The 22,678-nt window shown below is 39.7% G+C and overlaps 1 protein-coding gene and 1 pseudogene across 3 annotated transcripts in view; one reads left to right on the top strand and one right to left on the bottom strand.

The window, feature by feature from the left end:
• Window positions 1-2,573: 2,573 nt before the first annotated feature.
• Window positions 2,574-22,678, top strand: part of FAM161A (FAM161 centrosomal protein A) — a 45,207-nt gene continuing 25,102 nt past the window's right edge. For 2 of the 3 annotated variants that reach the window (XR_004903680.1, XM_028516230.2), the window contains exons 1-5: window positions 2,574-2,865; window positions 13,785-14,020; window positions 15,296-16,465; window positions 16,823-16,990; window positions 18,655-18,754. Coding sequence is in view for 2 of the 3 variants with exons in the window: in XM_028516230.2 (XP_028372031.1) it covers window positions 2,680-2,865; window positions 13,785-14,020; window positions 15,296-16,465; window positions 16,823-16,990; window positions 18,655-18,754 (1,860 nt within the window). In the remaining variant the exon portion in view is untranslated. The remainder of the gene's footprint in view (window positions 2,866-13,784; window positions 14,021-15,295; window positions 16,466-16,822; window positions 16,991-18,654; window positions 18,755-22,678) is intronic. The other variant, XM_036028022.1, reaches the window with a different exon arrangement.
• Window positions 4,327-5,902, bottom strand: LOC118501100 (annotated as a pseudogene).

Below are 22,678 nucleotides of genomic sequence, written 5' to 3'. Positions count from 1 at the left end.
CCTCTCACCTGTGCCTCAGCTCCTAATACTGCCCTTTGCACACTCTACCTCTCTCACACCGCCTCCTTGTATTCCAGCACACTCCTGTTGCAGAGCTGTTGCTCTTCCTTTTTTTTTTATTGTCTTTAACCTTTTGCATTTTAATTACGACATTTCTTGGTGTGGGTCTCTTTGGGTTCATCTTGTTTGGGACACTGTGCTTCCGGGACTTGCATGCCTATTTCCTTCACTAATGGAAGGTTCCTGTCATTTTTTCAAATAGGTATTCAATTTCTTGCTCTCTCCCGGTACCCCCATCATTCTGACGTTGGTCCACTTGAAGTTGTCCCAGAGTATCCTTACAGTATCCTCACAGTATCCTCATTTTGGGGGGATGATTTTTGCTGTTTGGATTGTGTGTTTTTTACTTCCTTGTAGTCTAAATTGCTGATTTGATTCTCAGCTTCACCCACTATAGTGTTGATTCCCTGCAAATTCTTCGTTTGTTGTATTCTTCATTTCTGACTGATCCTTTTTTATGCTGTTGAAGTTCTCATTAGGTTCATTGAACACCCCTATAACCAGTGTTTTGAACTCTGAATCTAGATTTCTTGTCTCCATTTTTTTAGTTCTGGAGTTTTGTTCTTTAATTTGGGATATGTTTCTCTTTCTCATTTTGGCAACCTTCTTGTATTTCTATGTATTAGGTAGAGCTGCTATATCTCAGCTTGGTAGAGTGGCTGTATTACTAGGTGTTTTGCAGTGTCCAGTGGCATTGCCTCCCCAGTCATCCATGCTGAACACTCTAGGTTCACTCCCCATTCCCATCCTCCATCCCCTGCCATGTGAGCTGTACACTTTGTAGTCCAGGCTTGATTGCTGTTGGCACATCAATGGCAAGAATTTACCCCCTGGGCCAAGCAGCTGCAAGGACTAGCTGTGACCATCAACCTCTGACTACCATGGAGGATCAGCTGTGCAGGGGCCTACCCCACAAAGCAAAACTTAAGTGGGGATTTGGTGCCTGCTGAGTCTGTCCCCTTGAGTGTGTTGCTTGAGGTGGTTGGATGGTGGTTCTTTGAAGTATGTGGTCTGAAGCTGTCCATTGGGGGCCTCCCTGGAGGTACAGGCCAAGGTCAGCCACCACCTGTGTTCTGCCTGAGTCCACCCAGTATGAGCTACAAAGCAATCTGTAGATGGCTGATACTGCTGACCTTGAGGGTGCCCAGGCAAAGCTAAGCTGTGAACCAAGGCCAGCTGCTGCTAGTCCTGGGCCTGGGGCCACTTGGCAAGTGGTATGGGACACAGAGTCCAGATGCTGCTTGTTAGATTTTAAGAAAGTCTAAAGCATGAACTGCAACTGCTGTTTGGAAAATCCCACTAAACACAATTTGAGTGGGGCAGGGTGAGCTTGTTTGATGGAGCCTCAGATCTGTGGCCAGTCTCCAGTTCTGTGGGAAGCAAGGCTTTATCAAAAGAACAATGATTTATGCCATCACTTCTGTCTGGGAGAAGGCTGTCCAATCCCCAGTTCACACCCTGTTACCAGACAGTTCAGGGTCTCTCCATGTCTCCAGTGCCTTTCAAACTGCTGCCCAGGCTGGACCTCAGAGACTGAGTGACTGCCTGAGCCGTTTGCGAGGAACTGCATGAGGCTCCAGAAGCTCTCTCAGCCACACCACCGCCCTTTCTTAGAAGTTATGGGCGCTTCTCTTCCTGGCTGGGGCTGCGGAGTCCTGGTGTGGGGCTGAGACCCCTGTGGTTACTGTTGGGTGCTTGCAACTTCCAGCCCCACCACTGTGAAGTTGACGACCCAACCTGCAAATGCCAGGTTCATACACCTGAACTGTGAGTAGTGGGTGGGCCAGGCTCTACCCAATGCTGGGCTCTAATGGGTCAGACCAAGATCGCACCCTTAACATCCTCCTTCAGATCCATGGATTTCTGCTAGCTGTCAGGTCAGAGTAGAATGTGCCACACTCCTTTCCTTTCTCTGGGGAGGGGAGGGGCGTGTTTTAGGTAGCAGGATACAAACTTTGTCACACTGTTAGAGGCTGCCACACTAACATTTCTTGCTTTCCTCTGCCACTGCTGTCTCCTATTGGAAACACGTTATTTGATTGAATGAAAATGAGCTCTGCTCTGGCTGGTGTGGCTCAGTAGACAGCACAGGACTGTGGGACCGACGGGTGGCCAGTTTGGTTCCTGGTCAGGACACATGCCTGGGTTGTAGGCCGGGTCCCTGGTTAGGGTTGTGTGAGAGGTGACCAATGGGTATTTCTCTCCACTCTCCTTTTCCTTTCCCCTCTCTCTAATAAATAAATAAATACATAAAATATTTTTTAAATGTGCTCATTCCAACCCCCCAAATGAATTGTTTCATTAATATAAGGTGAGAAGTCTGAGAATAGGCAGTGAGGCATGAAGCTGAGGGGGAGGCACCTTTTTCCGCCCCTCAACCCTCTAAACGAGCAGAGGCTCAGCACTGACTCCCACTTATAAAGGAGGCACACGCCTTGGAGCTTCCGCAGCCTGCAAAGATTTGAGTGACTTTTGGCCCCTCTCGCTCCCTGTAGCGTCCCTAGTTACTGGGCCCCTAGTAACTGCCCGCCCCAAGCAAAGCGCAGCTGGGTAACCTGAGGCCACACCAGCTTCCCCGCCCCGGGCCGGCGCTGGCGCTGAGGCCTCGGCGGCGTGGTGATGGCTGCCTGGCACCAACCGACGTCCTACAGTCTCCAAATCCCAGTAAATCCAAACATTGGAGCGCGGGTCGCCCCGTATGAACGCGAGGGTCTTTTAGAGTCTCTGGCGGCGGTAGTGGTGGCCTTGGATGAGGAAGAGGAAGAAGAGGAAGAGCATAAGGCGGTGCGGCGGGCGCCAGCGCTGGTAATGTAGGGGCGGGACGTGGGCTGGGGCTGGGCTCTAGCTGGCTGGGTGCAGGCTGAGGGCTTGTCTGCGAACCTCGCTGTACTGAGCGACCAGCTGGCAAACGTGGTGCCCTCTCCAGATTCTCCCCTCCCGGTAATTCGGCCTACCACCTTCTCTCTGCCCCCATGGAAAACACTCAACACCAAGGCATTAAAACGTCTTTTAATTTTTACCAAAGAGATTGTTGTAAAATTTTCTTGGAGAGCATTTGTTTTACTCTATTTAATCCAGAGAGTGCAAAGCACAGAACCTTACTCCTTATCATCTAGCATCTCTCAGAAGTAGATAATCCCTTTTCTTTTTAACTTGAGAAAGACTGATCTCTCTGCCCCGCAGAGAATAACCCTTACGATGTATCAGAGTTGTGTTTTGTTGTCACCTTTAGGTCTTGGTTATTAGTGCATCTTAACACGATACATGAGAGGCAATATTTAAAACGATCAAGAGTTCAGTGATAGGTCAGACAGGTATATTAAACATCCAGAGAAGCAAATTACTAAGGACCCATTATTTCCTAAAGGGCTCTTCAGGGTGTTGTGAGAAAGCCTTTCACTGATCACTTTTCAATGTCACATGTGTCCGGAACACCTGTGCACCAGGTAGAGGGCCGAGTCTGCCATCAGCTCTATTCCCTTAAGAGATAGAAACCTTGAATTTTAACTATCAATCTTTAAACTCCAATCGTTGAACTCCAGTTAAAGATGCTTAATACTATTTCTATTGCTTAATAGATTCTATTTCCAGGCCTCTCAGATACAAAAAGAAAAAGACATTATGATCTAGGGTAATAGAAATCACTGAAAACTTTGGAATTCTAATCTCCTTAATCTACACTAAAACTGTGAATGAGAAAATTTGTAGAAACATTTTTTATGGTAAGCATTTCACCAACACCCTTAAACTACTTGAGATTATCCAAAGTAAGACAGATTGAGACCCTGAACATGAACCAGGGTGAGAGTTGTAGGACCAGTTTCATTCATGATAAAGCTTCCCCTCAACACAAGTTTCAGCAGCCAACAAAGGAGCCAAAGTGATGGAGGAAGATTTGGAGTCCTAGATTATGACTATCAAGATGTTTCCTTACCTATAAGAAAAACTAAAATAACTGTTTGTCTTTCTTGTGTCACTAGGATGTTATGAGAACTGAATGAGAGAATGTGTGTCATATCTAAGGAACAGTTTGTATGAATCAGTAGTAATAATAATACTGCCAATGGGACTGTCATTTGAACAACCTGCCCAAAGATTAAATTCTACTTTGGCTTGCTGTGCTAGAGGAGTCTGTCATTTGTATAGTTGCAGTATGTTTCCAGAATGCCTTGTTAAACTTCACATTATTAGAAAGTTATTACCTTAGGAAAGATTAATTTATCTAACAAGCTAGTTTCAAAGGGACAGGATTCTGCTAAGAAAAAAAAAAGGGAAGCAGTCTTGAGGGATCCAAAAACAAACTTGATAAACTGCCATTCACTGCCTGATAATAGCCCAAGGACACTGGGGTGGGGAAGAAGCACTCAAAAAGAAAGGGCGCAGGAACCAAGCTGGCTTAGTTTTCCTCCATGGTTTTTAAAGGTTAATTTGGTTCAACTTTGTCATTAGTAAAATACAGTAAACTCAGTTACTCTAGCCACCACAAAATATTGATTGAGAACTGACTGTCACAGTAGGTCCCTGTCAGTCCTTTGCCAAAGCCTCTCTCCCCCTCACCCCACAACACCTCATAACTATGTTCATATGGGCACTGAAACATGTTTCTTTTTTTTTAAAGCATGTTCCTTGAATCTAGCTAGCCTCGTTTGGAGATATCCATTCATAGGCCTTACGTGGTTGATGATGGCATGGGTAAAGCAATATTCTCTAATCCACAATTAAAATTTCACTGACTTTCCTAATGGAATGGCCTTCCCTTTTTCAACAAATATTGAGCATTTGTTAAGTGGTAGTCACTGACTATTCAGTGGTGAATAAAGTAGACATAGCTTCCAATGTGGTGGGGAGGTTAGACAATAAAAAATTTAACAAGTGATTGCAAGATGGGAAATGCTGAGAAAGAAGTGAACAGGCTACTATGATTTTAAAAAGAAGTAGGAGGGAACTTATTTGAATTAATGAACACGTAAGTTGTGCTTGATAATGAAAAAGAGTCACCATTTGAAGAGTGGGTGTGGGAAAAGCATTCCAAGCAGGGAGAACAAGCATATGCAAAGGCCTTAAGATAGAAAGATGAAGAGCTTTATGTGATTAAGAACTGTAAAAGAGGGAAAGAATGGGAGAGGGGAGGAGATGAGGTTGGAGAGGTAAATAAGGCCTAATCATTCAGGGCCTTGCAGTCTTAGGTAAAGAGTTGAGTATTTACTATAGAAGCATTGGGAGATCCTTGAAGACTTTTAAGAGATCTGACACATTTCTATTTACATTTTTTTTTAAAGTTTTAAAATGTATTGATTTTATTTTTAATTTTTTAATTTTTAATTTTTGTCTATTGAGACATTTTACTTGCACATATATATTATATCCCTAGAAAAATAGTCCCAGGATTTTCCCTCCTGTGAGTTTTCATTTTGCTTCTTCATGGTCTATGATGCCCATTGTCAGTACAATGAAACCAAATTGATAGGATGGAAGCAGGTCGTTTTGCCATTTGTCTAGATCTTTGAGTTGCACATCAAATCTGGGGCTGATTATGCCACACTTTTTCAACCCACTGGTGAGGTTCACAACAATTTTGACCAGCTCTATGGTCATCAATAATTTCAAATTCGTCAGTGTACCAATGCTTCATCATCACGGTTAGAAACTGGACGAAGACTTTGGAGCACGGCCTGATAAGAACCTGGCATTTGCCTCTCTTTTCAGCATTGTTGATCCTCTTGAGAGCATCAGCCAAGGACATTCACACACACCATTATGGCAGCATGGAAAGATGGCAGAAAGGAAAAAATACTGTTTTGAGAGAGAGAGAGAAATATCAATTTGTTGTTCCACTTATTTATGCATTCATTGGTTGACTCTTGTATGTGCCCTGACTGGGAATGGAACCAGCAACCTTGGCATACCCGGATAATGCTCTAACTAACTGAGCTACCCAGCCAGGGCCCTATTCACTTTTTTTTGTTTGTTTTTATTTCATATTCATATATAAAATTATTTTTATTGGATATAAAGTTAAGTTTAACAGCTTTTTAAAAATATTATTTATTTATTTTTAGAGAGGAGGGAGGGAGGGAGAAACAAAGGGAAAGAAACATCAATGTGCGGTTGCTTCTTGCACGCCCCCAACTGGGACCTGGCCGACAACCTGGGCATATGCCCTGACTGGGAATCGAACTGGTGACCCTTTGGTTCGCAGGCTGGTGCTCAATCCACTGCGCCACACCAGCTAGGGCCCTATTCACATTTTTTATAAAGATTTTATTTCTTTATTTTTAGAGAGGGGAAGGGAGGAAGAGAGAGAGAGAAAAACATCAATGTGTAGTTGCCTCTTGCACACCCACTACTAGGGATCTGGCCCAAAACCAGGCATATGCCCTAGACTGAGAATTGAATCAGCGACTCTTTGGTTCGCAGGTCAGCATTCAGTCCACTGAGCCACACAAGCCAGAGCCCTATTCACATTTTTTTTAAATGGCTCTGATGGCTTTGTGGAGAATGATTGGCAGGTTTGGCAAAACAGAAATAAGAGACTGGTTAGGAGACCGTTGCAGTAATTCAGGAGCCATAGGTGGTGGCTGGACCTAGAGACCTGGGGAGGTGGTAGAACTGGACAGATTTCTCTAGAATGGATAGGAGTTACTGTTAAAGAATGAACGTGAAGGCCAAGGAAGAAGAAGAAATCAAGAATGCTCATCCCCAGGTTTCTGGTTTAACCAGCTGAATGGAAGGTAGTGCCATTTACTGAACTGGGGACAACTAGGGGAGGAATGGGTATAGAGGCTGGGTAGTAATCAAGATTTGTTTTGAACATGGTAACTTTGAGACGTCTGTGAAACTACCAAGTAGGTATGTGTAGGAAGCAGTTGAGCCTATGAAACTATAGTTCTGTGGCTGGAGATTTCAATCTGGGAGTTTTCAGCACCTTTGAAACTGTGGGAATAAATGAAGTCACTAAGGGAGAGAGCAGAGAAAGAAGGGGCCTTGTATAGAAGTCTTAAAAAAAAAAACACACCAAAATCTCATTTAACAGTCTGGTAGAGAGAAAGGAGACAAAAGAGAGAAAGGACCAGCTACAGTGGTAGGATTATCACAAGCGTGGAAGTCCCCCGTTCATTGGTTTTACTGATGAGGGAAAGTGTCAAATACTGCTAAGAGAAGGGACGTTCATCCCTGAAGCAGGAAGAAAAAGAAAAGTGGCACAAAAGCATGCAGTTTTATAGATGGAAAGATGAGGGAACTTTTTTCTGATGCTTTCTGTTTTTTAAGATTTTGTTTCTTTTTAGAGAGAAGGGAGGGGAAGGAGAAAAATAGGGAGAGAAACATTGATGTGTTGCCTCTCGTATACTCCCAACCAGGGACCTAGCTCACAACCCAGGCATGTGCCCTGACTGGGAATTGAACCAGGGATCCTTTAGGTTTGCAGGTTGATGCTCAATCCACTGAGCCACACCAGACAGGGTTGGTTTTTGTTTTCTTAAATAAAAGTTATTATGGGTAGTTGCAGGGTGGGGGTGGGAGCAGGTAGAAGAGCAAGGGAAACGTAAGTAGTATGGCTAGGGGAATGTGAGAGGCAGGTACCTCTAATGACAAAGTAGTCATTAGAAATTGTTCAGATTTAAATTTAGTATTAATACTCATAAAATATTCTTTTTCTTTTATTTTTTTAAGTATTTTTATTGATTTGAAAGACAGAGGAAGGGGGAAAGAGAGCAGGAAACATCAACTTGTTCTTCGGCTTATTTGTGCAATCACTGGTTGATGTGTGCGCCTTGACCAGGGATCAAACTGCAACCTTGGAGTGCTGGGATGACGCTCGAACCAACTGAACTAGCTGGCCAGGGCTCTTTTTCTTTTTTTTTAAGTTATATTTTACTTATGGAAGTAATACATGAACACATGAACACATTTTTCTTTAATTTTATTTTTTAAAGATTTTATTTATTTTTAGAGAGAGGGGAAAGGAAGAGAGAGAAACATCAGTGTGAGAGAGAAACATCTTTTGGTTGCTTTTCATACACTCCATGAGTGGAGACTGAACCTGCAACCTGCACATGTGTCCTGACCAGGAATTGAACCTTCGACCCTTTACTTTGCAGGACAACTCCCAACCAGTGAGCTACACAGGTCAGGGCAAACACATTCTCCTTTTAAAAATGTCAAGTATTACAAATAAGGCTTAGGCCCTTTTAATATCTCTCCCCACCAAAGGAAAGTCTGGATCCCTCCTCCCTCCCTAGTGGTAGCCACTGTTTTGAAACTGATACATATTCTTCTGGGCTTTCTCCTGTCTATAGTGTACATAATATTTTAACATACAGTAGCATTTTATAGTGCATATAGTTGCTTTTTTCTCCTATCATTTACTAGGGGGTTTATCCATGTTAGTACATGTAGATCTGCCTCATTTCTTACAAATTCTTTTAAGGCAAAAAAAATTTTTTGGTAAAAATTCCAGAATTGCAGATGATATTAGATAGAGTATACCACAAATAATATTGAGTGCTGATTACTAATGAAACACATTCACTGGAAGGAGCCATCATCTAAATAGGTCAAGCCAATCTAGGGAAGATTATCCCCTAATCTAGTGGCTGCGTGCACAACATTTCCACAAAAAGCTGACCAATTAAAGGGAAAGGGTGCTCCTTTAGGCTCTTGGAAAATAATGTCCTTGGTCTAGGTTACTTGATCCACTAAAATGTTTTCTTCTATGTAAAGACAAAGAGGAAATTAGAGTTAGAATTCACTTATTAGCCATTCTTCTGTTTTAGGGAAAACACTGTAGGATCAGTTTATTTGACAAGTTTAGGCTAGCATTAAGAGAACTAAGCAGCTGTGGTTGGTGTGGCTCAGTGGACTCAGCGCCGGCCTGTGAATGATTTACCAGTCAGGGCACCTGCCAGGTCCCCAGTTGGGGGGCGTGTGAGAGGCAACCTGTCGATGTATCTCTCACATGTTTCTCTTCCTCTCTTTCTCACTCCCTTCCCTTCTCTCTAAAAGTAAATAAATAAAATATTTAAAGACTCCTCAAAGCAACAAAACTTTAAAAAAAAGTATTAAACAAATGGAACGGATACTGTTAAAAGTCAGTGCATATGTATAAATTATCAGGCTTGCCATGTCTCTTCAGAAGCTACTTTGGTATCTTTTTGTAGTTTCTTCAGGATCAAATAAATTTTACCCTTTAATGTGAAATAATTGTTATAAGGCCTTCTCTTAAGGGTGTTATAAGAGATTGTGTGGAGAATACATGGATGCTTTTGTCAAAAAAAAAAGTGGAATATCCTCCATGTTTCAGTTTTATTTTTTAGTAAGCCCTTTTCTTAATACTTAGTAGAATGTAGATCTTTAGACCAGCCGGTATTTCTTAGAAGGATTGAGTCCTTTATGAGGGAATACCTCTCCTCTCAGTAGAAATAATATTTTTTAGCTGTACATTCATTCACAAATTTATTGAGCATCTGCCATTAGTCATGCACTTTTTGTAGGCACTGGGGGCACTACTCCTGTGAATGAAGCAGACAAATCCTTGCCTTTGTGATGCTTCCTTTTTTGAAGGGGTAGGCATACAATACACAAATAAATAAAGATATGCAGAATGTCAGTTACTGGTGAGTCCATATGAGAAAAATAAAGCAGAAAAGGGATACTGGTAATGACTGGGTGGAGAAGTTGTAATTTCCAGTAGGGTAGCCAGTAAAGACCTTGCTGAGGAGATGGCATTGAATAAAGGCCCTGAGGTGATGTTGCTGATCCTGTGAGCATTGGAAAATCTGCAAACTGGCATCAGCCTCTGCTGCTGTTCAAGGGAAGAACCACTGCCAGGCTGACTCAAGCAGGTAAGTGGACAGAGAAGTAACAGGGAGGAATAGGTCCCTTCTTCCTCTAGCCCTGCAGTCTCCCTCTAGCCCCACTTTAGGCAGAGTCGACTGGGCAGCAGCTGGCAAAGCAGAATCATGGTTTATAGATTCCCATCTCCAGCGTTACCTCCCAGGGTATAGAAGCATGGCAATGGAGCCAAGAGACAATAGTTTAACACCTGGCATACCTACTTTATATATTGGAAAATTGGTGTTCAAAAGTTAGTGCTCATACTTTGGCTGATGTGGTTGGCATGTGAACCAGGGGGTCACCGGTTACTGGTTCGATTCCCAGCCAGGGCACATGCCTGTTTTGAGGGCCAGGTCCTTTCTCTAAAAATAAATAAAATCTTAAAAAAAAAACCCATGTAACAAAAGTTAGTGCTTATGTTGCATGGCTAAGAAATGCAGAACCTTGGCTTGAATGAGAATTTGACACCATATCTGCAATCATTCTTCCAAGCCCTAAGAATGTTCCAAACTGAAAAATTACTTAACTTCTAGCCAATCCTTTTATATTTGGAGGTTCCTAAGGGGGCTGAAACCAAGTGACCTGTGCATAGTTAGGAGCCAGTAGTGACAAAAAAAGGAAAACCACCTCCTGCTTGCCCTAACCTTTCTTTTCTAGCTTGCTTCTCAAAATTGCTAGCTGGATGCACCTCACTCTCCACCATGCCTCCCACCCCCACCGCTTTTGTTAATGTCCTTTCCTTTGTCTGCAGTACCTTTTCCCTCCCCCCTGCCAATACTCTCTCTGACCTTTCCAGATTCTTCCATTTTTTGACTCAGCTTAAATAGCACATCCTTCAGGAAGCCTTATGTTTTCTTACAGACTCAAACCAAACAAAAGCTCCCTTCATTTGAATACCCTTATCACTTGGTATTTGTATTTCTCATGACCACTTTCTGCTTAATATTAGTCCTCCTCTCACTGCTCATTTAAGTGTTGGTGCTCACCAACATTCCCATCCTCGGGTTTTTCTTATTGTCCACACTCTCCCTACGCAGCCTCATCCACATGCAGGGCTGCACCTGCCGCTTGTGTCTGCATCAGTGGCTACCATATCTCCGTCTTCAGCCCAGCAGCCTCCTTTCCAGGTCTCCAGATATATTTACCCACCTGTTCCCTGGAAACTCAGCTGCCCTACTATCCCTTAAACTCAGTGAGTCCGAGAGATTAGTTTCCTTTTCCTAAAACACTCTCCTCCCCTGTAATCACTGCATTGATAAAGGGCAGCAGCAGTGTTTACCCAGACAGGCAGTGCTCCAAATTGACACCTTCAATTTGTTGCCCACAATACAGATTATTACTGAGTTGATGATTCAGCCTCCTTAATCTACCAAGGCAGTTTCCTTGGTGCTGCTCCCTTAATTCTACCCTTGATAGCTCATTAAATACTGCTGCTAACCATTCTTCCTTTGACTGTTTGCTACCAGAAAATTCCTTCTGAGTATTTGTGATCATGCCACTCCTCTGCTTATACCTTTCAAGGTTTCTGTTGACGTCGTTGGGATTCTTGACTTGCCCTTTTCACCTTATTTCCCATCCTCCCCTGTGCTCTGTATACCTTGTTCTGCCACGCCCGCCCCAGATTGTTTACCTTTCTCTGAGTACACCATGCCTGTTCCTTCCTATTGTAGCTAAAAAACCCTTCCTGCCCTTGGGAGGAGTGTGGTGTGTCTTTGGAGTTTAAGACTAGGGATGTGGAATAAATCCAAGCCCTACTACTTACTAGCTCTGTGATTGCAGGGAGGTCACCTAAATCCTCTGAGCCTTAGTTTCCTTATCAAGTACCTGCCAGTTGCATCATCATGATGTAACACACGATGAATGTTCTAGCACTGTGCCTTGGATTTCTTTGTTTTTCACTGCTTCCCTAAACATCATGTCTCCATCTGGCTCACCCTTGGAAATTCTGCCTCTTCTTTTCTCCAGGTCAGAATTAGGCACTCCTTCTCTGAGCTCTCATGGTAACTGATATTGTGACATACTATGATCACTTCTCTGCCACTCAGCTGGGAGCAGCTCATGGGCAGGAATCAGGAGTTCTGTCTCATTCAAAGTCTGCTGTCCATTATTTATGTGTGTGTCTGCCCCTAAACTAACTGGGAGCTTCTCGAGGGTGTAGTTTTTATCTGATTTGTATTTTTAACCAGCTAGCTGAAGGCTGGGTGTCCCTAACTATTTAATGAGTGAAGAAGTTAAAAAACTACTCATTTCCACAGCTAAGAAGGTAATGATGAAAAACACATGTAAAAACAGTAAAAGATATCAGAAAATTTTCTTTTTTTAAAAGATTTTATTTATTTATTTTCTAGAGAGGGAAGGGAGGGAGAAAGAGAGAGAAACATCTATGTGCAGTTGCTGGGGGTCATGGCCTGCAACCCAGGCATGTGCCCTGACTGGGAATGGAACCTGCAACACTTTGGTTCGCAGCCCACGCTCAATCCACTGAGCTACGCCAGCCAGGGCTGAAAATTTTTTTAATTGAGTTGTATGGCAGTAAAGCAATTCTCCGAGTCACAGATTTATTGGTAATAAATTTCTGCACACCAGTTCTACTGAAGAAAACGTTTTCCTTCATTCATTTTCTCTAAGTCCACATAGTATGATATAGGCCTCTTGTACACTGTTTTTAGCCCATTTAAAAAAACACCATATCTATAACTTTTATTTACAAGCAGCCCTTCTGCATTTTACCATTGAGAGAAGCTACTCGGATTTATTTCCTGGTGTCTTATCAAATTGAGTCTATAATTTTCTAAGGCAAATATACTTTTTTTCATTCTGAGTATATTTGAAAGAATAGCATGGTCAGAACCTTTTATGCATAGTATTCATAAAAACTTTAAGTTAGTTTCTCAACTGAGAAAATTTAAAAATTTCTATGTTTATGGAGAAAATGGGATTTTTTACCTCTATAGTCACTTCAGTTAAAAGAACTATGTGCCCTGACCAGTGTGGGTGTGTTGGTTGGGCATCATTCCTCAAAGCAAAAGGTCACTGGTTTGATTCCCAGTCAGGGCACATGCCTGGGTTAAAGGTTTGGTTGCAGATTCAGTCCCCATTTGGGACATGTATGAGAGGGAACCAATCAATTTTTCTCTTTCACATCCATGTTTCTCTCCCTTTCTGTCTCCCTCCATTCCTCTCTCTCTAAAAAATAAAATCTTAAAAAAAAAAAAGAAAGAAACTGATGTAAGGTAGCGGGAGAAGATGTCAGACTCTTCAGGCATAACCTACATACACTAGAATAACTGCACTTTGTGTAGTTTTAATACGATACTATACTGTTGTTTTCTTTTCACTCCCAAAGTCTCTGTCACTCAGGAGAGCTACTGCTCTTGTTGCCCTCAGGAGCAGCTGTTCTGAAAGTACCTCCCACCCCTTTCCTGAGGTCTCCCCTGCACATCCAGGAGGGCTTCTCAATGAGTCAGTGAGAACTTTGTTCCCTCCGTTCTGCTGCCCTCATTCCCCTCTTCCACTGGCACATCCTGTGTCCCACACCGTAGGAGCCCAGCTCCTGGAGGGTGTTGTGCTGTGGCTGCTTGGTTTGCAACAGGAGGAACTTTGTTCTTCATCTTATTTATCATTTACAGCACTGAAGGAGACTCTTTCTAAAAGGTAGTTTGGTTCTATCCTATTAATAGTGTATAGTGTTTGTTTTCTGGCAACTTGGTTTCTCTCTCTTGTTCTTAATAAAATGTCATGAGGGGAAAGTGTTCATAGCCCACAAGTAACTTATAATCCATTAGTGTATATACGTAGCGCACAAATAAGAAGCAGCATTGAGAATCATTGTCAACTTTGTCTTTCAATTCCAAACACCACATAACAGGGTTTTTTTTCCCTCCTATCAGACTAATTTTAACACCATTTCTGGGATGAATAAACAACCATGTATAAGCTATGAGGACCCTATGGACTTTTCTGATATTCACCACTCTAATGAAGAATATTTCAGGAAACTAGAAGAGCTGAAGGCCGCCCACATGGAAACTATGGCAAAGTTGGAGAAAATGTATCAGAATAAATTAAAGTTAAAGGAAGTTCAGCCAGTGATAATTAGGGAAGGAGCTTCTAGCACCTCTTCCAAGTAAGTTTGTACATGTTATTTGTGGGCTATAAAATAAAATGTAAACTTAAAAGTGCAAAACAAAATTATTTCAGAATATTTTTTCTCAAGAATCCCTTTGTACTTTTTAATTGTATATGGAGAAGGAATTTTATTCAAAATGTTTAATGCCTTATTAACCTGCCAGGTGGCATCTTGCTTTGAGGGTCATTTGGTGGCCATTTGATCTTTTCTCTCAGACCTGTCATTTGTAGAACTGTAGATGTATGCAAATATTTAGTCTGGGCCATTTTTAAATGATGAATGTTAAAATTTAATTTTAAAAGCTCTTTATATTATGCAGATTAACATGAGGTCATTAAAGATATAGTACAAAGAGTTTAGGACTAAGACATAAGTTGAATTCAAGTTTTCAAAATAGTCTTCAATTTTAAGACCTATTTCTGTTATAAACTCACTTGTTTTGAAACTTGAGGCAAGTTTCTTAACTCATCCAGTTGGTCTACACTGATTGCACATCTCCTATGTGCTAGATCTTGCCTGGACTCTAGAGAGTCAAAATCGAGATGCCCTCAAGGAGCTCAAAGACTAGCTGAGAGCCAAATACTTCAATACAACATGATGTAACAGTGTTATAGAGACAGAGGAAAAAGCAGTTGATCATGTCAGGGTGTCAGTGGAAGGACAAAGACAGGAATTTTCTACTGAAGTGTCATATCTGAGTTTAGTCTTTGAGGGAGCAGGTAGCTGCAGCAAATGCAGGAAGCAAGGAGTGGCCTGGTAGGCAGCCAAAACCACATGTGCAAAGGTGTGGTGGCAGAAGAAATCATGTTGTATGTGAGGAACTTCACATGATTGGATATGACTTAGAATGGAGATTGGGGTAAGGAGAGGTGAGAGGTAAAACTGGAAAGGTAGGAAGGGGCTAATATTAAAGGGCTTTATAATCTATACTTGACTTTATAACAATGACAAATCATGGAACAGTTTAAAGAAGGAGAGTGACATGAGTAGACATATATTTTAAGATGGTAATTCTGGAAAACGTGTGGATGATTTGTTTCAGAGGTTAGACACAGGGAGCCTCAACTGTCTCATGTTCCTCCATTATAAAATGAGGGAGTCAGATTAGATAATTTATAGGCATCTTCCAGCTCTATTCTAAATAAGAGTGATAATTTTTACAAGCCAGTTCCTATCTTCTAACTGATTATACTTTAAGAAAATATATAATTCTTAATTTTTGTATTTGGTCACATACAACTGAAAGTATAATCTAATATTCTTCTCACTTAGGTCTGTATCAGAAAAGAAGTCCTATCACCCTATCTCGTTAATAACATCGTTTTCAGAACCTGATTTAGGTCATGCTTCCTCCTTGATTGTGTCTTCCTCTGAAGATGAATGGTCCAACTTAGAAAAAGAGAATCCTGAGAAAAACAGAATGATGTCCTTTGCTAAGGAGCTCATCAACAACATGTGGACAAACTTTTCTGTTAAAGAGTACATTCAGTATAAAGATGATGACTTCCCAGCAGTGGAAAAAACAAAGAAAAAAACAAAAGAGTGGGTGCCAAAAATTACAGTACCTGAGCCTTTTCAGATGATGATTAGAGAACAGAAAAAAAGAGAAGAGAACTTGAAATCCAAATCAGATATTGAAATGGTACGCAAACTACTCAAAACACAGGAAGAAGATTCAGAGTGTAAGAAAAAATTCCGAGCCAACCCAGTTCCAGCATTTGTCTTTCTACCCCTTTATCATGATATAGTCAAGAAAAATGAAGAACGGAGGAGGATGATGAAGGAGAAGAATAAAGAAGCTCTTTTGGCTTCACAAAAGCCATTTAAGTTTATAGCAAGGGAAGAACAGAAGCAAGCAATCCGGGAAAAGCAGCTGAGAGACATTTTTAGGTCTAAAAAGAAAACAAATCGGTTTAAAGCCAGACCTATACCTCAATCTACTTATGGTTCAACTACCAATGACAGGGTAAAAGGATATGAGCTCTATAGAAACATTAAGACACGGCCGAGAGCCCAAGAACTTTTACTGAATTCATCCCCTGTCCCTTGTAGACCAGCTCACAGAAGTTTTGCTTCAAGGAAGCCCAAGTGTCCTGAACAGGCTGAGAAGTTGAAGTATAAATGCAAATTTAGGAACCAGAATGCTGATTTTGGAGAACTTCCTGAGAGAAATCAAAAGCACCTCTCAGAACAGAAATGTCCAAAATTTCTAACAGTCTGCAAACCATTTGATCTTCCTGCAGCCTCACATGCATCCATTAAAAGAGAGAAACTTTTGGCAGATCTTGAAGCAGATGATGAAAACTTAAAAGAAACACGTTGGCCTTACGTGTCTCTAAGGCACAAGTCACCAGTAAGGAATCCAAATGCAAAGCCTATGCCTTATAACTGCAGCCTTCCAATGCCCACAATATCTTCCAGAGGAAGAGAACAAACCACAAGGTAAATATAACTCGGATACCGTACTGACTGACTTATGGTTCCTAACATAGTGTCTGCAGCACTATTGACTTTACATTGGTGAATTTGAAAGTATGAATAAATTATTATATCTGGTAATATATTTTATTCTGTAATATAGAACATTTTGCTAGAGGGAATGTTAAAAATGTATTTTCCATTTTATGAATCCATGGGAATAGAAAAGGTTATAGTCATTCTATTGATTTCCAATTTTACAAGTCAGATCCTTCTCAAAAGGTTGCCTTTTTTCAACCTTTGATTTATCCTGTGTTAAATCTTTGCTAACAACATTCTCATTGGCTTAAAGTGAATTAAGCCTTAGTTTGTTGCCCTCAGGAGATCGCTTGAGGAAAAGAAAATGTTGGAAGAAGAGAGAAATCGGATCCTAACTAAGCAGAAGCAAAGAATGAAAGAATTGCAGAAACTCCTGACAACCCGGGCTAAAGCTTATGACTCACATCAAAGTTTAGCTCAAATGTCTAAATCCAGAATAGAATCTTTCAGGTATCATGAAAAAAATCCTGAACCTCCAGACCACTGGTTTTCAAACTTTCTTTTTTTAATCAATAACTACCAATATATGAACAGTTTAAGAAGAGTATTAGTATTTTAGATTCTGGATTCAAGTTACTAATATTTACTTATACACACTCACACACTCACACTCACTCACCTCATGGTGAGAACCAACATGTGTACTAAACTGATGGTGAGCACCGTGAAGTAATGTTGATGAACAGAAATGTTTTATATTGTGGCCATAGTTAACATAATCTTACATCAGCATTTCATGTTTTTCTTTATATTAGTTTTGATTGCACAGTACAATTTTGAGAAAAATCTTGATTCACACAGATAAATCTTTTTTTAACAGCTTGCCATGTAATCTCAGAATATTTAATAAACAGATATGTCAGAGAGCTTTGTTCTAAGGAACAAAGGAAATTTGGTAGCACAAGTTAACACATTGGTGTTAATAAACATCAATTATAAGAAGTGTCAGTTAACATATATGTTAATGTTTAGAGGTATGTGTTGCATTTTGTCACGATTTTAATATAAATAGATAAAAATATTCCAGAACACTGGAATTCTGCAGAACAAAGTTTGAAAACCAGTGTTCCAGAGGAACATTTTTATGTTAGAGATAAACATAAAAATGTTCATGTTTAAGGAGGAAAATAACTTCCCCAAAGCTGGGTAAGTAATATGATCTATTAATTTTTAATAGATCTGATCTATAAATTTTGATCTAAAAATATGATCTAAAATAAATTTTAATAGATCTGATCTATAAATAACCCCAAAATCTATACTTCCTTTTAATTATAAGTATTTCTTTTTAAATGTGTATTATATATAATCATATTCCTTTAAATGTATGTTATATATATATTCCTTATAATGTCTGTCAGTGTAATTCATTGATAGAAGGAGCTTAATTTGATGAACTTGAGCAAAAAATTCCTTAGAAATATCCTGTTCATCCTTAGAAAGTAAACTGTATTTTTCATAATACCAACTTGTATATAATTAAGCATAATTATCATTTTATAGTATAATTATTTTCTCTAATCCATGAAATCTTATTATCTTGGTGTAGAGTTAGTGTATTTTACATAGAGAAAATAGCATAGTTTAATTCATTATGAGATCTTGCCCAAATAATAAGTACACTTACTGTGAATTTATGTATTTTGATTTCTATTCCTCTATGTCATAATCCCATACTCCCCATTTCTCCCATGACCTGTTCCCATTTAATTAATTTTGTCAACAATCTATAGCAAATCTCACTTAAGGGAATAAAGAGCAAGGGCTTGTTTTCTGAAGAAATTCCTTAAAGAAGAAGACACCTACACACTTATATATGAGATAAAAAAGGCATTCATTCACCTTTTCAGGCCAGTTTGAAGTCCCTTAATACATTCTGTCTTAAAGATTTCAGAACCTTCAGAGTACAAAGACCGATCCCAGGATGGAGAATGTGTGCTCTCAGAACCTATACTTTTTACTGTGTTCCATAAAACTGTACCAGTCTAGAAAAGGAATGGTGGTAAATTGTAAATTATCTCATAGCTTAATTTCTGATTTGTCATCTAAGCTAAATGTTATATATGCAAGTTCTTATTTCTTTGTAAAATTTTATTCCTTTTATTTGATTTTAGAAAGAGTGAAAAGGAAAGGATGAGAGAATACCGACAAGAACTAGAAGAAAGAAAAGAAAAATTAAAGACCAGGCCATTACTATTTGAAAGAGTTGCTCAGGTTGTGTTTATTGGAATTTAAAACCTATTGTTAGTTGTTTTTAACATCTCCGACTCTAATTTACAGTCCATTTTTCTTAGTGCTATATAATGTATTGAGACATATTGTTTCTGTGACAGCTTCATCAAATTAGTCAAGTAAGTAATTTTGCCATAATCTGAGCATGGAATCTTGTTGATGAGGCACATAAACTTGATAAAAAACAAACAAAACAAACAAAAACATGCTGCTAATCTAATCATTTGCAAAATAATAGTTTCACAACCTGTTCTTAATGACTGGTCTTTTTTCAGCACCAACTTGGCCAGATATTAAGTTAAGGCTTCATGATATGATTTGGAGGTCTTTCAAGAATTAAAAAATGAAACAAAACGGCTAATTGAATCATATTTATTTCTGCCAGTGTTTTTTTTTAATTGAGATATAACTGACATACAGCACTGGATAAGTTTAAGGTATATAGCATGATGACTTGACATACATAGATTGCAAAATGATTACCACAGTAAGCTTAGTTAAGATCCATCACCTCATATATTTACCAAATATTTTTTTTCCTTGCGATGAGAACTTTTAGGACTTACCTTAGCAACTTTTCAAATGTCCTGTACATAATTATCATGTTCTATATTACATCCCCAGTAATTATTTATCTTATAACTAGAAGTTTGTACCTTTTGACCAACTTCATCCAGTTCCTCCTGGATGATCTCCTTTTTTATAAAAATCTGATCTCTTTTTCTTTAATAATATTTTTTGGATCTTTACCTGAGGATATGTTTGTATTTTTTTAACTGATTTTAGAGAGAGAAGCACTGATGTGAGAGAAACATCGATTGGTTTCCTCCTGTATGTTCCCTGACTGGGGATAGAACCTGCAGCCTTTGGGTGTACAGGAGAATACTCCAACCAACTGAACCACTTAGCCAGGGCTATAATCTCCTTTTTCATGAGTTTTTTTTTTAAGATTCCACATATAAGTGAGATCATAGAGTATTTGTCTTTCTTTCTGACTTATTGCACTTAGTATAATACCTTCAAAGTCCACCCATTTTGTTTTGCAAATGGCAGAATTTCTTTGTTTTTATGGAGGAATATTATTCCATTGTGTATATAGACCACATTCTCTTTATCCATTCGTCTTTCAGTGTACTCTTAGGTTGTTTTCTTTCTTGGTTATTGTCAATAATGCTGCAATGAAGGTGGGGTGCAGATACCTCTTCAAGATAGTGATTTTTTTCTTCAGATATATACCCAGAAGTCAAATTGCTGGATCATATAGTTCTATTTTTAATTTTTCGAGGACTCTCCACACTATTTACTATAGTGGATGTACTAATTTACATTTCTACCAACAGTCCACCCTTAAGAGTTCCATTTTCTCCACATCCTCACCAGCATTTATCTCTTGTCTTTTTGATAATAGCCATTTTAACCAGTGTAAAATATCTCATTGTGAGACATCACCTAATGATTTACATTCCCAATTATTAGTCACATTGAGCACCTTTCCATGCACCTGTTGGTTATGTCAATATCTTTGGGAAAAATATCTTTTGGGAAAAAGACTGAATGTCTATTCAGCTTTTAAATTGTATTATTTGTTTTTTTGCTATTGACCTGTATGAGTATTTTATATATTTTGGATATTAGCCACTTATCAGCTATATGATTTGCAAATATTTTTTCCCATTCAATTGGTTGTCTTTTCATTTTGTTGATCAGTTTTTTTAAGCGAGTCTATAATTTTCAACCTTACCAACAATTATTCAAAGGATTCAATTTTTATGGAAAACACTAAATTTGCACTCAGTTTTACAATCTTTCCCTGAAGAGAGACTTGTCAATTTCAGATCATCTTCTCTTTAGTACCTGATAGGGAGAGGTTCCGGTAGGTGACATAGCTTAACAATAGATAGAATCACTGAAGGTTATAGGTGCTGTATTGTGAATTTCAGGCTGTTACATTTGGAGCTTCCTGCCAGCATGTACCTGGGACAGATGTCATTATAAGACTGTCTTTATCAATGACTCATTGAGGACTAGGGACATGTATTATGGGTGAATCTACATACTATAATCTCTCAAAGTTATGGAACCCCTTACTTACTGATTTGGATATAATTTTATGTAGTGCTTGTCATTAAGGGGTGGGTTTCTTTTAATATCTCAGTTTCAACTTTAGGGGGGAAAATCATAAGCCGTTTTACATTATTCAGCATAAAGTGATTGACTTTGGCTCAAAACAGTTATCTGCAGCTCCCAACTGCAAGTTTTCATGTCCTCTTGTGTGGTGGATGTATCTATCAATCTAGAATTCCCACTGGCATTTTACATTTATTTTGCCCCAAACTAGATTCTCCTTTTTGACTTCCTTTTTTGGTTAGGCCACAATTTAGATAACTTGAGAACCAGTTTTCTTCCCCATTCAGTTGTCACTGAAAGAACTGACAAATTTTCTTCTTAAATTATTTTTGGATCTGACTTTCTCCACTACTGACAGAGAAATGCTAGGTAAAACCTCTGTTATTTCCTAGCTGAGTTAATATAGTGGTTTCACTGGTTTTCCTGTCCTGTTCTTTGCAAAGCTACACATTATATCTTTATGTTGCCATTCCCATTCCCTTATAAAAATGTTAACCCTGGGTAGGTAGTTACTAACCCTTGATAACAGTGGCAATCATGACTTCACAGAACCATTCATTCTCATTTTTTTTAAAAGATTTTATTTATTTTAGAGAGGGGAAGGGAGGGAGAAAGAGAGGAAGAGAAACATCAATGTGTGATTGCCTCTCACATGCCCCCTACAGGGGACCTGGCCCACAACCCAGGCATGTGCCCTGACTGGGAATCAAACCTGTGACCCTTTGCTTTGCAGTCCGGTGCTCAATCCACTGAGCCATACCAGCCAGGACTCTTCTCACTTTCAATTAATGGTACCAAGAGGTCATGTCATTGACTTCTCCAAAAAATACTTCAAGGTTGTTATTCCTCTTGTATATTGTAGAGGAAGAAACTTAAGTTCAAAGAAGGTAAGTAATTCATAAGACTTATAGTTATTAAGTAATGGAACTAGGATTGGAACCCAAGTCATTCTGCTTCCAAACACAACTGAGCTGTTCTTCTTACTCCTAGAGGATAACTCCACGAACCTTAGCATTATACACAAAGTCCTCTATGATCTGATTCCTGTTAAACTCTTTAGTTCATCCACCATTGCGCTCCCCATACACCCTTTGCTCTACATACACCCTTACTCTCAGGTCATACCAAACCGCTATTTTCAAACTTGAAATCTTTATTCATGTTGTTTCACTCATAGAGCCTCTTCCTATCTTTCTTCCTACTCTTTCAAGTCTTAGTGTAAAACCACTTCTTGCATTGTTTCCTCTGCTTGGGTTGGGTGCTCTTTCCTCTGTGTTCCTTTATTACTCTTTGCATACCTCTCTTTTAGCTCCAACCACACTGTATGGAAATTATCATAATGATCTCTCTTTTCTTCCAGCTAGTTACCTTTACTGGGTTTTGTTTTTTTTTAATCCTCACCCAAGGACATTTTTTTCCTACTTGCTTTTTAGAGAGGGAGAGAATGAGAGAGAGAAAGAGAGAGAGATGTGAGACATCAATCAGTTGCCTTCTGGTACTTGCCCCAGGCAGGTGTCGAACCCACAGCCCGGGCATATGCCCAGACAGGGAATCAAACCCATGATCTTTGGGTCTATGGCACAGCGCTCCAGCCAAATGGGCTACACTGGCCAGGGCCCAGCTAGTTACTTTTTTTTTTTAAGAGAAGGGAAGGGAGGGAGAAAGAGGGGGAGTGAAACATCAATGTGTGGTTGCTTCTAGTGCAGCCCTACTGGGGATCTGGCCTGCAACCCAGGCATGTGACCTGACTGGGAATCGAACCAGTGACACTTTGGTTTG

This window comes from Phyllostomus discolor, chromosome 6 (assembly GCF_004126475.2).
Source record: "Phyllostomus discolor isolate MPI-MPIP mPhyDis1 chromosome 6, mPhyDis1.pri.v3, whole genome shotgun sequence".
Lineage (NCBI taxonomy): Eukaryota > Metazoa > Chordata > Mammalia > Chiroptera > Phyllostomidae > Phyllostomus > Phyllostomus discolor.
The sequence above is the reverse complement of the archived record's forward strand: the minus strand, read 5'-3'. Positions and strand labels throughout refer to the sequence as shown.